This window comes from Heptranchias perlo, chromosome 15, assembly GCF_035084215.1.
Source record: "Heptranchias perlo isolate sHepPer1 chromosome 15, sHepPer1.hap1, whole genome shotgun sequence".
NCBI classification, from domain to species: Eukaryota; Metazoa; Chordata; class Chondrichthyes; order Hexanchiformes; family Hexanchidae; genus Heptranchias; species Heptranchias perlo.
In genome coordinates this window covers 2,915,673-2,932,238 of record NC_090339.1, presented here as the reverse complement: position 1 = coordinate 2,932,238, position 16,566 = coordinate 2,915,673, and the positions used below count along the sequence as shown (strand labels likewise).

The window sequence follows — 16,566 nt, the reverse complement described above, 5'->3', positions numbered from 1 at the left end:
CAGGAGTCTGCAGACATTCCATGGGGAGAATGCTTTCAGGTACAGGCTGTGCAGTAATCTGTTCTCTCTTGAATCTAACTCTACAGCCTTGTGTCAGGCACTGGGATAACACAGGGTGGAATGGTGGGAAAGGAGTGTGGTCATCAGGTTCCTTGGTGAATATCACGTCCATCTCTTTACACGGTGAGGACGTGGACCGTACGGAGGTGAGTCAGGTTTCCAGCATTCTCTCAGGGTGAGCGTGGGTACTCGTGACTTCACGTACTGAACCCAACCTCGTGAGGCCGTTAAACCACTTCCAGCACAGTTCAGCAGTCGGTCTGAAGGCAGCAGAGATACTGAGCTCGTCTGGTGTTGTGTAACATAAGGTGAGACTGCTGCCACTGAGCCCAGGCTGACCACAGCTCTGAGACTATGGACCAGATCAGAAGGTTCTGATACAACCTCATTCACTGAATGACCTGTTGCCCGGGTGATAAACAAAAACAGACAAAAACTGAATTCAGATTCCCAGTCACTGCTCAACCTGTTCTGTTATCAGTAAAAGTATCTGAAGCTCAGCCCCCAGTGAAGGTTGTGAAATGTTTGCAGTGAGTTGTTCTGTTGCTGTCTCTGTATTGACTGTATCTCCACCTCTAGTGAGAGTAATTCCCACTCCCTGTCCCCTTGTTAAACGCCCCTCCCCATTCCCGTAAAAGGCCCGACCTTTGACATTTCCTGCAGTTTCAGTTTCAGTTCTGAGAGTTTTATTTTCACTGAAACCTCTTGCAGCTTCCGAGTCCTCACGAAAACATCTGAATTTTAGGAGTTTGTGTTTTAAACACATCCAGAACCTGAAGAGAAACAGAGATTGCAGGCAGTGAAGGAACTACACGTTTGTAATACCTCCGTCTCCACCCCTATCTCGCTGGTGGGACCAATAACAGGTCTCAGGCAACAGGTATGTTGGATGTCTGTGTGCTGTTCAATTCCTTTAATAACTGGAGTCATCGTAATCCTGAAACCCAGGGTCCAGAGAGTGTGGTGCACAGGGTCTGAGATGGGAAACGGAGTGGGAATAGGGAACAAGATTTAATAGTCTGAGATGGGACGCAGAGCGGGAATAGGGAACAAGATGTAATCGTCTGAGATGGGACACAGAGCGGGAATAGGGAACAAGATGTAATAGTCTGAGATGGGACACAGAGTGGGAATAGGGAACAAGATGTAATAGTCTGAGATGGGACACAGAGTGGGAATAGGGAACAAGATGTAATAGTCTGAGATGGGACACAGAGCGGGAATAGGGAACAAGATGTAATAGTCTGAGATGGGACACAGAGCGGGATGAGCTGCTCTGGGAGCTCTGACAGGTGGGGGCACTGGTGGTCGCTGCTTCTCCTGCTCCTCCTCCTCCTCCAGCCCCAAAGGCAGACCTATCATACCACCCATAACTGTACTGAAACTGTTTTGAAGGCAAACCCAAAACAATGCAACACCAGCAAAAATGTCTTTGGCAGAAATCAGCTGTAGAAGGCAGAAAATAACCAAAAGCAGGTTAACCAGCAGCCTGAAGGGACAAACCAGCAACTAACTTGTATTTAGAGGATTTAGAGTCTGATTCTATGATAGAATCCACCAGCAACAATTGAGGTTGTTCCCTGTTTGATTCTCATTGACAATCTGTCCAATCATATTCAAGTCTCTGTTCCAGGCTGTATTCCCAGTTTTACTTGTGCAGGTGAGAAACAGAAGGAGCAGCACCAGTCACTGTGGATCAAGGTGTCTCTTCAAATCTCTTGAAGATAGCTAGTGCCTGTTATTTGCTAAAAATAACAATCTGCTGTCTGTACGGAGTCTGCAATGGCCCTTTAAATACAGACACTCCAGCTGACAGCAGATAAGGTGGGTGTGCAGTCCGCCTGCTGCGCAGCTTTCAGACGGCAAACCTGGAACCCACGTTAAGGGCCATCAATTAAGTTGCGATCATGTGGGGAAAGGGAGGATTATTTTCTCGGGTTACCCACGCGCTGATTGATCCCTTCGCCCCGCAACGCTGCCAGCCCGCCGGCATTTTAAAATCCTGCCCATTGTACCAGTCATAGCCATTCAAATAATGCTTTAAAAATGCACATTAACTCAACATTCAATCGACATCAGCATAATAATCTCCCCTTTGTTTGACCGAAGCCAAGGCCTTGATTTTCCTCCATGTCAGGGTCACACTGGAATTGCACGTCTGCTCACCAATGTGACCCCGCCATGACCCTGTCCAATTTTCATGTGTGGAGCTTAACTAACTATTCAGGGTGATTTCCCAGTGATATTTACTCCCTCTGTTGAGAGGCTGCCTCTGGGAATGAGAGAAATCCAGTGTTGCTGAAGCAGCTTAAAGAGGCCAGGGCATCCATTGGGCTTGAGCAGCAACTTAGAAAGTTACAATAATGTTTGAGGCTGGTTCTTCGTGGCGCAGAGGCCCAAAATTTCTGACTCCTCACTTGAGGTGTTTTTGGTAGAAATAAGGCAAAGGAGGTAAAACATTTTGAGATTGAGGTAAGGAGTCACATAAAATGCACAGTCCAGTCTCAGTGCAAGAACATGACCTTGGTAGTGAGTGCAACCCCTGTTCAGCAACTCCCAGTCAGAAACTCAAAGCCGGAAGAAATTTAATGACCTGATGAGGGGAGCCAAGGTAAGAGAGACAATCCACGAGTTAAACTGAACCAAACTTAAAAGCATGAGCCAGATTGCTGGAGTGGGGCATCTCGTGACGAACCCCATTAGTTAGACTTGTTCATGCATATTTAGCTTTTAAAATGTTTTGCCCATAAAGTTGCTGGAAGTGCAAGCTGATAACAGTGCAGAGAAGGAAACAGGGTGTCTGGGACTTTGGTGAACAATGGGACAGTGTATCTACTTAATCAATGAGATTTAAGGATTGCTAAATAATCAGAGGAAGGACTGAGAGGGAGGATGAATTAGAGTGGCTCAGTCAGCTGTGGCTCCGTTGGTAGCACTCTTGCCTGAGTCAGAAAGTTGTGAGTTCAAGTCCCACTCCAGAGGCTTGAGCATATAATATAGGCTGACGCTCCAGTGTAATACTGAGGGAGTGCTACACTGTCAGGAGAGCTGTCTTTTGGATGAGATGTGAAACCGTGGCCCCGTCTGCCCTCTCAGGTGGATGTCACAGATCCCATAGCGCCATTCAAAGAAGAGCAGGGGAGTTCTCCCCGGTGTCCTGGCCAATATTTATCCCTCAATCAACATCACTAAAACAGATTATTTGGTCATTATCACATTGCTGTTTGTGGGACCTTGCTGTAGGCAAATTGGCTGCCACATTTCCTACATTACAACAGCGACGACACTTCAAAAGTACGTCATTGGTTGTAAAACACTCTGGGACGTCCAGAGATTGTGAAAGGCGCTATATAAATGCAAATCTTCCTTTTTATTGAATGTCAAATCAGGTACAGAAAGAGAAATAAAGAGAGGGAAAAAAGATTGGATTAAAAGAGAAAGAAAAAAAGAGACAGAAAGGAAAAGTAAGAAAAACAAATTAAATTTAAAATTTGACATTTTTAACATCTCCTAAAACAATTCACAAGCTGAAGGAATGAGACTCCACACTTATGATTGTTCACTTTCTGGGCAAGAGTGGTTGATTGACAATTATTAACAATTATCACATCATTGAAAGGGTACTTTTGCTGTTAATGACTAAACTTAACTTTCAGTGGTGAGTTTACATAGGAACAGGAGTAGGCCATTCACCCACTCGATTCTGTTCCACCATTCAGTTCGATCATGTCTGATCTTTATCTTAACTCCATCTACTCGCCTTGGTTCCCTAACCCTTAATACCCTTGCCTAAAATCAGGCAACATCTGTGGAGAAAGAAACAGAGTTAACGTTTCAGGTCGATGACCTTTCATCAGAACTGGAAGAAGTTAAAGATTTAACTATTTTTCAGTAAGTACAGAGCCAGGCAAAGCGGGGGGGAGGAAGGGGAGGGGAGGAGAGGAAAGGACAAAATGGAAGGTCTGTGATAGGACAATTTATCAATCTCAGTTTTGAAATTTTCAATTGACCTCACCTCAATAGCTTTTTGGGGGAGAGAGTTCAGATTTCAACTTCGCTTTGTGTGAAGAAGTACTTTCTGACATCGCCCCTGAATGGTCTAATTTTAATATTATGCCCCCTTGTTCTGGACTCCCCCCGCAGAGGAAACAGTTGGTCCCTATCTACACTATCAAATCCTTTAATCACCTTAAACAGTCAATTAGATCACCCTTTAATCATCAATACTCAAGGGAATTCTATGCAACCGCTCCTCAAAATTTAACCCTTTTAGCCCTGGTATCATTCGGGTGAATCTGCACTGCACCCCCTCCAAGGCCAATATATCCTTCCTGAGGTGCAGTGCCCACAACTGAACGCAGTACTCCAAATGGGGTCTAATCTGAGCTTTATATAACTGCAACATGACTTCCACCACTTTGTATTCCAGTCCTCTTGAGATAAAGGCCAACATTCCATTAGCCTTTTTAAATATGTTTTGTACCTCTCCACTAGCTTTCAGTGATATCTGTACTTCAACCCCTGAACGCCTGGATTTGTGGTTGACGCAAAAGTGGGGATATCGTTAATACGGAACAAAAATGCAACAAAATACAAGAAGACATTAATAAACTTGCAAAATGGGTGTGTAACTGACAAATGAATTTCACTATAGATGAGTGTGAGGTGGTGCATTTTGGTAGGAAGAATAAGGAGGCCAGATACTGCTTGGATAATAAGAGTCTAAATGGGGTAGAGGAGCAAAGGGATCTGGGGGTGCAGGTACACAAATCACTGAAAGTAGCGATGCAGGTTAATAAGAGCATAAAAAAAGCAAACCAATCACTCGGGTTTATTTCTGGAGGGATAGAATTGAAAAGCAGGGAAGCAATGTGTATAGAACTTTGGTTAGGCTACTCTTGTAGATCTGTGCACAGTTCAGGACACAGAGGCACTGGAGAAGGTCCAAAAAAGATTCATGAGGATGATACCACAACTGAGAGGAAAAACTGATCAGGAAAGGCTGAACAGGCTCTTTTCTCGAGTAAAGAGAAGGCTGAGGGGTGACCTGGTCTTTAAGATAATGAAAGTAGAGAAAATGTTTCCACTTGTGGGGAGTCTAAAACTAGAGGTCATAAATATAAGGCAGTCACTGATAAATCCAATAGGGAATTCAGGAGAAACTTCTTTACCCAAAGAGTGGTAAGAATGTGGAACTTGCTACCACAAGGAGTATTTGAGGCGAATAGCATAGATACATTTAAGAGAAAACTAGATAAGTACATGAGGGGGAAAGGAATAGAAGGATGTGCTGATAGGGTTAGATGAAAAGGGTTGGGAGGAGGCTCGTGTGGAGCATTAATGCCGGCAGAGACCAGTTGGCCCGAATGGCCTGTTTCTGTGCTGTACACTTGATGTAACTCTATTTAAATCTCTGCTTCTCCACAGTTCCTAGCTTCTTGCCATTTAAAAAATAATCATATCTATCTTTCTTGGGTGCAAAGTGGATGACCTCACATTTCCCCACGTTGAACTCCATCTGCCACAGTTTTGCCCACTCACCCAGTCTATCATTGCCCAGGCGATTCCTTTCATTGCAACTTTCTGCTCCCATCTACACTATTTACTCTGCTACCCAACTTGGTGTCATCAGCTAACTTGGATATATGGCTCTCTATTCCTTCAACTAAGTCATCTATAAATAGAATGAAAAGCCCCAGTACTGATCCCAGGGATACACCATTAGTCACATCTTGCCAATTGGAGTACATACCAATTATATCTACTCTCTATCTCCGACCTCCTAACCAATTGCATATCCATGTGAACAGGTTGCCTCCAATTCCATGTGCTCTCATTTTTGTTCGCAGTCTCTTATGGAGAACCTTATCAAATGCTCTGTGGAAGTCCATATAAATAACATCCATAGACACTCCCTTATCTACCACCTGCTCCAAATATTCAACTAGGTTCGTTAGGCATGACTTGCTCTTTACAAATCCATGCTGGCTCTTTCCGATCAGTTCATGTTTGTCCAAGTGCTCAGTCACTTTCCCCCTAATAATAGATTCTGGTAACTTCCCCACAACAGACGTTAGACTAATCGGCCTATAATTTCCTAGTTTATCTCTCTTACCCTTCTTATATAATGGAGTGATATTGGCAATTATACATTCTCAGTGGACAATGCCTGAATTAAGAGAGATGTGGAGATGCCGGTGATGGACTGGGGTTGACAATTGTAAACAATTTTACAACACCAAGTTATAGTCCAGCAATTTTATTTTAAATTCACAAGCTTTCGGAGATTTTCTCCTTCCTCAGGCAAATGTTTCAAGATTTGGAGATCTTGAAACATTTGCCTGAGGAAGGAGAAAATCTCCGAAAGCTTGTGAATTTAAAATAAAATTGCTGGACTATAACTTGGTGTTGTAAAATTGTTTACAATTGAATTAAGAGAGTTTTGGAAGATCATGACTGGAGCATCGACAACTTCTTTTGATACCCTGGGGTGGAAACCATCAGGTCCTGGAGATTTGTTTATCTTTAGTCTCATTATTTCCTCCATTACAATTGTTTTACTTATATTAAATCTAGTAAGTTCCTCCCTTGATTTATTTTTGCTTTTTTTCGTATCTCTGGTACTTTATCCTCTACTGTGACGAATGACTTAGTGAAAATGTGAAAAAGCTCCGTTCTGTATTTTCTCGTTTCTTGGACCTGATCCCACCCTGATTAAGGTTGATTACTCCCATCAGTCTTGTACTTTATCTGAAGGAAAATAAATTGCCGTCGCTCACACTCTCTACTTTCCTCTTAAAGGAGAAAAACGAACACAACCAAAGACAAAGAAGTGTCATCGGGGGAGGAGCCACAAGCCTCCGACCTCTCACCCTTTCTGCGGAGGAAGCTCTGGAATCACTGGGCAGTCACAAAGGACAAGCAGTGGGAGACAGAGAAGTAGGATGGGAGGTGCCAGCTCCAGGTTGGTCAGGAAACTCCTCGTATTGTCTCTCTTCAGTTCCTTCTGTTACAGCACAATCTTTCATCACAATATATTGTCATTGCTTAACTTCACCATTTGTAGTGAGAGTCCACTGGCCATTCTGCAGCTCATGTACTTCTGTTAACCTCTCCTCTTCCTCAACACTTCAGCAAGAACCAGAGTCCTCAGTTTGGGCTCCACCCAACCCTCACTTCACGAACCCCGTCACTGCATCTGAGCCTCGCAAGCACCAACGAGAGACACCCACTCACTAGGGCTTAGTCAGGCTGAGGGGAGACTACATGGTGATGCACAGAGGGCAAGTGGTGAGGAGAAACTTGGGGTGGTCGATGAGGGGACAGTTGTTGCTGTCTGGAGGGACAGGAGATGCTTCTCCTCAGCTGTGGTACCTCAGGAACCAGATCTAAGAGGTCCACCAGTTAATGGAAGGGAGCTAACACAGCATCAAACCCATGTCCAAGCAGTTAAGATGGTGTCCCGGAATGTGCAGCAAATGATGGATGTGTTTGCAGCCACACAGTCGACCCTGGAGTCGTGCAGCTGAGGTCCCCCAACAGGGGAGACAAGGACAGGCGTAGCTACCATGGGTTTGGGGGGGGATGTGCGGCGAATTATGGGGTTCCTGTCGGCCAGGTGAGCTTCTTGGGCCTGGATGAAACACTCCTGCTCCTCCTGGCCCACAAGCAGAGCGATAAAGGGTCTCACTTCATGGATCCGGCCCTCCCCGTCTGTTTTCACCTGACGTGAATGGGAAGTGATGGGAAACCTGAACAGGTAAAGTTAAATTTGTTTTTAAATGTCCAATACACAAAATATTAAGTTCCTCAAGTATTTCACTGAGGTATATTGCCCTTTTAAATATCGGCCCTCCGGCTGGAAGTGTGGGCGGGACTTCCTGTTTTCTGCTGTGCACACGGGGACAAACCTGTCTGGGTTAAACAGTTGAGACATTAAACCATGGCCCACCTACCTGTTCAGGTGGGTATCAAAGATCTCATGTCATTGTTGGACGAAGAGCAGGGAGTTCTCCCAGTGTCCGGGCCAACATTCCCCCCTCAACCAACAGCACCAAAAACAAATTAACTGGTCATTAATCTCATTGATTGTTGTGGGATCTTGCTGTGCATAAATTAGCTGTCACACTTGGCTGCATAACAACAGTGATTGCACTTCATAAGTAATTCATCAGATGTAAAGTGTGTGGGGATGTCCTGACGATGTGACAATGTGCTTTATAAATGCAAGTTCTTTTCGTCTGTTGCAAAACATCATGTAAAATGTTTCCTTTCAGAGATCAGATGGCTCAGTCTTCGAACTCTACATTCTTCAGTCAGGAAGAGCTCAACAAACTGAAGTCTGATTATGAAACGGGTGGGCTGGGAAAGGTTACACCTCTGATACAGAGGAAGATAAATGAGCTGGACAATACAGAGCTTAACATTGCAGTGACAGGAGAAACAGGCGCAGGGAAATCCACCTTCATCAATACTATGAGAGGACTTCAGAGCGATGATGAGGGAGCAGCTGAAACCGGGGTCACAGAAACTACAATGGAGCCAACCCGATACCCACATCCCAACCTGCCTAATGTTTACTTCTGGGACCTGCCAGGAATTGGAACCACAAAATTCCCAGCCAATAAATACCTGAAGGAAATTAAATTTGAAAGATACGAATTCTTCATCATTATCTCAGACTGTCGATTCACAGAAAATGATACTGAACTCGCCAAAGAGATTAAACGGCTGGGGAAGAATTTCTACTTTGTTCGATCTAAAATTGACAATGATCTCAATTCAATGAAACGGATGAAAGTTAATGGAGAAGAAGAACTGGAAAAGATCAGGAATGACTGTGTCAGGAAGTTGCAAGAGGCAGAGATTCCATCACCCTCTGTTTTCCTGATATCGAACTTTGAACCGAATCTGTATGATTTTAAACAGTTAAATGAAGCTCTTGAAGATGATCTTCAGAATATAAAGAAAAGTGTGTTCATCCTGGCCCGTCCAAACCTAAATTTGGAGATTGTAGAGAAGAAAAGACAAGAGCTGAAGAAACGAGTCTGGATGTTGGCAACACTTTCAGGAGCAGTGGGAGCAGTGCCAGTTCCTGGCCTGTCCTTTGCTTGTGACATTGGGATTCTGGTTGGAGGAATAATAGATTTCCGTAAATGTCTGGGTCTGGATGATGCCTCTCTTCAAAGACTGGCCAACATGGCAGGGAAACCTGTGGGAGTTCTGAAAGGAGAAGTGAAAACTCCTCTGGTGGGTGAAATAAATCAAGATTTAGTGAAAAGGACACTGATGGGTGTCACCGCTGTTGCCATTTCAGTCGTTGAGGTCGTCCTCTATTTCATACCAGTCATTGGTTCCATCTTTGGAGCAGGATCATCATTTCTGATGACCTACAAATTGCTGAATGATGCACTGAATGATCTTACGGAGAATGCACAGAGAGTGGTGAAGGCTGCATTTGGGACTGATTAAAATGGTCGGCACCAAACACCAATCCAGTGAGTCGATGCTGTAGGTGATAAATTAAAGGGGTCAAACCCCGAACGTTGCAGGAATTCCATTCTACGATACTCGCTTTTTGCTGCATTCGTTCCTGGAAATATTCCTCTTCCATCTCAGGGAAGGTTTTCACGGTATGGTGCTTGGTGAAAGGGTTTGCCTGGGTGCAAAATGAGGAGGGAAATCGAGAGGTGGGAATTACAAAAGAGCCCATCCAATTTCCCACACATGCTGCACCCAGGCGATTCCTTCCATTAAACGCAGTAACAATCAAATCTGCCCTGTTCCTAAAATCACAGAATCATACAGCACAGAAGGTGGCCATTCGGCCCATCGTGCCTGTAGCCAGGAATGTCTTTGTTTTCTTCAAGTGATTGTGATGGATTCAGTTCCCATGTACAGCCCCTTCTCTGTGATGTTCTTGTTTGATTCATAGTAAGAGCATCATTACTGAAATGGACTACCATGGGTTTGCAGTAGAGACAAACCCACTGATACTCTGGGCTTGATTTTCTGAGTGTCGGTAATTTTTACTTTGGCCCCTGTTTCCACCCATGTAGGTGTCGTTCGCACCAAGTTGTATTCCCAATAGGTGATTAAATCAGCAGTACAGTCTTACTGTTAGCGCCACCAAACATAATACAGACACTTATTAAGAGACAAGTCCATTTTCCAATTTTATTAAACCTTTCACCACCTTCACCGTACACCCCTCTAGGTCCTGGCTTTAGGACCATTGCTGCACCAAACACTGTCTGTCTGAAGAGAGATGAATTCACTGCGGTTCTATTAGATCCTGTTTTGCCTGAGAAGCAGTAACATCAGACAATGAGACAACAGAGAAGAGGGACCAGGATCAGGCTGTACTTTACCAATTAGCGTATGGAACAACCCTCATATAGAATACCCCTCATCGAAACCACCCCTCATGCAGACCAACACTCATACAGACCACCCCACATACAGACCACACTTCATATAGACCACCTCTCATACAGACCACCCCTCATAAAGACCACCCTCATACAGACCACCCTCATACATTCTCTTCCTACACTACAACAGTGACTGCACTTCAAAGCTCTTAATATGCATTAAATCGCTTTGACATAATTGGCTCGGCAGTAACTGCAAATCTATCTCAGACTCCTTTATACGAGTGTGTCTGACAGCGGGACACTGATTTTTCTTGGGTGGGAAAGTTGGGGGGAAGATTGGGGAAATCTGTTGACCGTAGGCATTCAGCCGAGAGATGGAAATAATTTTGAGTGTTGATGAGAAAGGCAGGAAACTGCACTGTTTCTGTCAGTACTTGTTTGCTACTAAACTGCATTGGTGTTTGATCATCAGTGGTTGACTGTGGAGGAACAGATCTTGGAGATGGTGGTGGGGAGTTACGAGGGTGGGGGGACTGTACCACTTTGACAACCAATTAGCTCCAGGCAAATGGTGGACAACAATACACAGCTACTTCAACTCCGTTGAGGAGCGGTCCCTTATGAGACTCTGACCGGCCAAAGACGCTGTGACTGGGGTCTGTGCCCTCCTGTGTCCTACAGGGGCAGTCGCTGATGGCAACCGCCTTACCAGTAGAAAGCAGAGTAACAAAAGCATCCAGTGCCTTCCAGACACCCAATGGCGGTATCACCAATTTTTTTTATATTCGTTCATGGGATGTGGGTGTCGCTGGCAAGGCCAGCATTTATTGCCCATCCCTAATTGCCCTTGAGAAGGTGGTGGTGAGCCGCCGCCTTGAACCGCTGCAGTCCGTGTGGTGACGGTTCTCCCACAGTGCTGTTCGGAAGGGAGTTCCAGGATTTTGACCCAGCGACGATGAAGGAACGGCGATATATTTCCAAGTCAGGATGGTGTGTGACTTGGACGGGAACGTACAGGTGGTGTTGTTCCCATGTGCCTGCTGCTCTTGTCCTTCTAGGTGGTACAGGTCGTGGGTTTGGGAGGTGCTGTCGAAGAAGCCTTGGGAGTTGCTGCAGTGCATCCTGTGGATGGTACACACTGCAGCCACTGTGCGCCTGTGGTGAAGGGAGTGAATGTTTAGGGTGGTGGATGGGGTGCCAATCAAGCGGGCTGCTTTATCTTGGATGGTGTCGAGCTTCTTGAGTGTTGTTGGAGCTGCACTCATCCAAGCAAGTGGAGAGTATTCCATCACACTCCTGACTTGTGCCTTGTAGATGGTGGTAAGGCTTTGGGGAGTCAGGAGGTGAGTCACTCGCCGCAGAATACCCAGCCTCTGACCTGCTCTCGTAGCCACAGTATTTATCTGGCTGGTCCAGTTAAGTTTCTGGTCAATGGTGACCCCCAGGATGTTGATGGTGGGGGATTCGGCGATGGTAATGCCGTTGAATGTCAAGCGGAGGTGGTTAGATTCTCTATTGTTGGAGATGGTCATTGCCTGGCACTTATCTGGCACGAATGTTATTTGCCACTTATGAGCCCAAGCCTGGATGTTGTCTAGGTCTTGCTGCATGCGGGCTTGGACTGCATCATTATTTGAGGGGTTGCAAATGGAACTGAACACTGTGCAATCATCAACGAACATCCCCATTTCTGACCTTATGATGGAGGGAAGGTCATTGATGAAGCAGCTGAGGATGGTTGGGCCTAGGACACTGCCCTGAGGAACTCCTGCAGCAATGTCCTGGGGCTGAGATGATTGGCCTCCAACAATCACTACTATCTTCCTTTGTGCTAGGTATGACTCCAGCCACTGGAGAGTTTTCCCCCTGATTCCCATTGACTTCAATTTTACGAGGGCTCCTTGGTGCCACACTCGGTCAAATGCTGCCTTGATGTCAAGGGCAGTCACTCTCACCTCACCTCTGGAATTTAGCTCTTTTGTCCATGTTTGGACCAAGGCTGTAATGAGGTCTGGAGTCGAGTGGTCCTGGCGGAACCCAAACTGAGCATCGGTGAGCAGGTTATTGGTGAGTAAGTGCCGCTTGATAGCACTGTCGACGACACCTTCCATCACTTTGCTGATGATTGAGAGTAGACTGATGGGGCGGTAATTGGCCGGATTGGATTTTTCCTGCTTTTTGTGGACAGGACATACCTGGGCAATTTTCCACATTGTCGGGTAGATGCCAGTGTTGTAGCTGTACTGGAACAGCTTGGCTGGAGGCGCAGCTAGTTCTGAAGCAGAAGTCTTCAGCACGACAGCTGGGATGTTGTCGGGTCCCAAAGCCTTTGCTGTATCCAGTGCACTCAGCCGTTTCTTGATATCACATGGAGTGAATCGAATTCGCTGAAGACTGGCTTCTGTGATGGTGGGGATATCGGGAGGAGGCCGAGATGAATCATCCACTCGGCACTTCTGGCTGAAGATGGTTGCAAAAGCTTCAGCCTTGTCTTTTGCACTCACTTGCTGGACTCCTGTCGAAAACTTAAACTTAATATTACTTATTCTAATCAATGCATTAACACCCAAACAAAAGTAAGACAAGCGAGAATTTATTATTTTACTTGTACAAGTGGAAGAGCACCACAAGACAATGGTTGAGGATACATCTTCGCTGAGTTCAAGAAACAGCTCACGTTTATACAGCTCAGTAACAACGCCCACCTGTCACAGAATATGGGCGTACACGTACATTCTTTATTGGCTCAGGTAGTTAGTCAATCAAGTGGTGAGCCTGCCCCCCCCCACCCCGATCGTCCATAGCCCTTTATTACTTTGGCACGTCGGCCTGGGAAAGTGCTTTTCCCTAAGAAAACGTTTTTATTATCAGAAAGTCTGTAGCTAGTCTCAAGGCTATATGGTCATTTATTCCTGTTGGTCAGCTACCTCTCTATCTAAGGGAGGACAGCTATCAGCATGAGAAAACTCAAAGTAATTACACAATTGTGCTTCTATGTGTTTTCGTGAGAAACTTTATTATGTGAGTTTAAGTGAATTAGCTGGTCAGTTAATATGGTCAAGTATCCCTTTATGCATTTCCACACTCCGCCATCATTGAGGATGGGGATGTTTGCAGAGCCTCCTCCTCCCGTTAGTTGTTTAATTGTCCACCACCATTCACGACTGGATGTGGCAGGACTGCAGAGCTTTGATCTGATCCATTGGTTGTGGAATCGCTTAGCTCTGTCTACAGCATGTTGCTTCCGCTGTTTAGCATGCATATAGTCCTGAGTTGTAGCTTCACCAGGTTGGCACCTCATTTTTAGGTACGTCTGGTGCTGCTCCTGGCATGCTGTTCTACACTCCTCATTGAACCAGGGTTGATCCCCTGGCTTGTTGGTAATGGTAGAGTGAGGAATATGCCGGGCCATGAGGTTACAGATTGTGCTGGAATACAATTCTGCTGCTGCTGATGGCCCATAGTGCCTCATGGATGCCCAGTTTTGAGCTGATAGATCTGTTCTGAATCTATCCCATTTAGCATGGTGGTAGTGCCACACAACACGTTGGATGGTGTCCTCAGAGCAAAGACGGGACTTCGTCTCCACGAGGACTGTGCGGTGGTCACTCCCACCAATACTGTCATGGACAGATGCATTTGCGACAGATAGATTGGTGAGGACGAGGTCAAGTAAGTTTTTCCCTCGTGTTGGTTCGCTCACCACCTGCCGCAGGCCCAGTCTGGCAGCTGTGTCCTTCAGGACTCGGCCAGCTCGGTCAGTAGTGGTGCTACCGAGCCACTCTTGATGATGGACATTGAAGTCCCCCACCCAGAGTACATTCTGTGCCCTTGCTACTCTCAGTGCTTCCTCCAAGTGGTGCTCAAAATGGAGGAGGACTGATTCATCAGCTGAGGGAGGACGGTAGGTGGTAATCAGCAGGAGGTTTCCTTGCCCATGTTTGACCTGATGCCATGAGATTTCATGGGGTCCAGAGTCAATGTTGAGGACTCCCAGGGCCACTCCCTCCTGACTGTATATCACTGTACCGCCACCTCTGGTGAGTCTGTCCTGCCGGTGGGACAGGACATACCCAGGGATGGTGATGGAAGAGTCTGCCAGTCATTATGTGGCCAACTGATTGATGAGGAAAGTGACTGAAGCTCTGTGTCAGAACATTGGCTGACACCTCAGTTCCGGCTGCCACCAGGAGCAGATTAACAAAGGCAGCTGGAGTTCAGTAGAATTACCACCTTCCCCGAGGTGTGGGACGTCATCAACCATATACATGGTGCAAAACAGGTGCTGCTCCACAATCCAGCAATGTATATTAATCACAGGGAGTTATAATACTTCATCAATGTCTACATGGTAAACGATGCACCTCTGAAATTCCGACAGTTCAGTTAGTGTTCTGCTGCCTGAGCCAAGATTCTTTGATTTTAAGTAGTGAAACTTGTCGACTATAATTGAATGAGACCGGGGTGGGTACTCAGTGCAGCTCCAGATACTCATCCCTGCCCCCAATCCCCATACAGAAGACCATCGGCATGACAACAGAACAATGCAAGGATCAGGCTGGTGATGGAATAAGCTTTTCGGGTTCTGAAAGATTCTGATCTTTGGATCAATCACTGGGGTACATCGCCCCAGTCTCCAGTAAAGATGAGGATGCTGCCTGTTTCACACCACACCCATCAATAACTACATCAGTATCAGGTGTGACCAGGAACAGCAGCAAGAGTCAACTGGAGTACTGTAGAATTACCAACTTCCCCAAGGAAATCATCAACTGCACACACAATCCAATCTATGGGCCCCCCAGCAGGGACATTGTCTCAGTGTCCAGTGATGATGAGGGTGCTGTATGTTAGACAACGTAACCATCAACAGAGACCTGAGATATCCCTGGGGATGGGAAGAGGGAGAGGAAAATGATAAGGAAGAAGCAGCAGCAGAAGTGCAGTTACTGCGGGAGGAGAGGTGTGGGAGCGTGTAACATCAACTTACTGAAACCATGTGTGCTGCATAATCAGTGATATGGGCAACAGGTTGATGTTATTGATGTGATATACTGTAATTTTACTCTATACTATGCTTTAATGTGATTTGGTCAGATCAATTGAACTTAATTAACAGATATCCATATGTATGAATTCTTGTTTATCAATAATTGTTCCTTGGGACATTTTTCTACGCTAAAGGCTCCATATTAATGCAAACTGTTACTGTATGAATTATGAACTTATATTTATCTGTTATTATCTGATGGTAATCTGACCAAATGAACCTGGTGAACAATGTAATTGTACCATAACATATTCTAAATATGAATGCAGTATTGTTTTCCCTGGAGAAATGTATCGTGTGTCACTGCTTTGCAAAACAGGGGTTGTGGGAATCAGATTCTACACCCTGGGCATTGCTGTTGAGACAATACTGTGCCAACTCAAGCAGACAATATCCACACACCACACAATGGATGCAATAAATACCCTGAGCTTCATCCTGAAGATTGTGCTGAGTATTTATTTGTCATTAGCTACATTGAAGCAGGAATGGAGGATAAGACATCCATAGATGGTGTTGGAAGAACTGAGCAGGAAAGTGTAGGAGAAGGTGAATTGGACATGGTTACTTTCCAGATGTGGTGTGTAGTTTAAGACATGGTGTAGCTGTGGCACTGACTGGAAGGTATCTGGAGACAGTGACTGAAGCTCCAGACTTTCTTGCTGCCGTGCTGGTTTAACAGCTCGTTCCTCATTCTCATTTTCATTCTTGCTCTCCCATGACTTTGCCGTTCTGGTCATCGACCTGCATTTTGAGGCATCTTTGCAGAGGTAAAGTTAGTGACCATGCAGTGGAGGGTTGTGGGGAGAAAGGAGGTGTCCCCTCTCCACCAAGCCATGTGAATTGCTGCTTCAGGATCCAATGGTATGTTTGATGATAATTCTGCTTGTAGTCTGAGCTTCATTGTACCCGTGTTCTGCTTCTGGCTGTATTTGTTGTTCAGCAGTCATGAGCCTTGGCTGTCGAGGGTAGACCTGGCCACCCAGAGATAACCCCCCGCTTTCAACTAAGGCTGGTGCAGATAATTGGCTTTAAATTAAGGCATCATGACAGCTCCTGGGCAAGCAATTACTGACATGA

At 45.6% G+C, this 16,566-nt stretch overlaps 1 protein-coding gene across 1 annotated transcript; it reads left to right on the top strand.

The window, feature by feature from the left end:
* The first annotated feature begins 784 nt into the window (after positions 1-784).
* Positions 785-15,922, top strand: LOC137332836 (interferon-inducible GTPase 5-like). The gene is made up of 3 exons (XM_067996772.1): positions 785-940; positions 6,862-7,024; positions 8,337-15,922. Exons 2-3 carry the CDS (start codon positions 7,005-7,007, stop codon positions 9,529-9,531), a joined length of 1,215 nt encoding a protein of 404 aa, XP_067852873.1. The 5' UTR covers positions 785-940; positions 6,862-7,004; the 3' UTR covers positions 9,532-15,922.
* Positions 15,923-16,566: the final 644 nt, after the last annotated feature.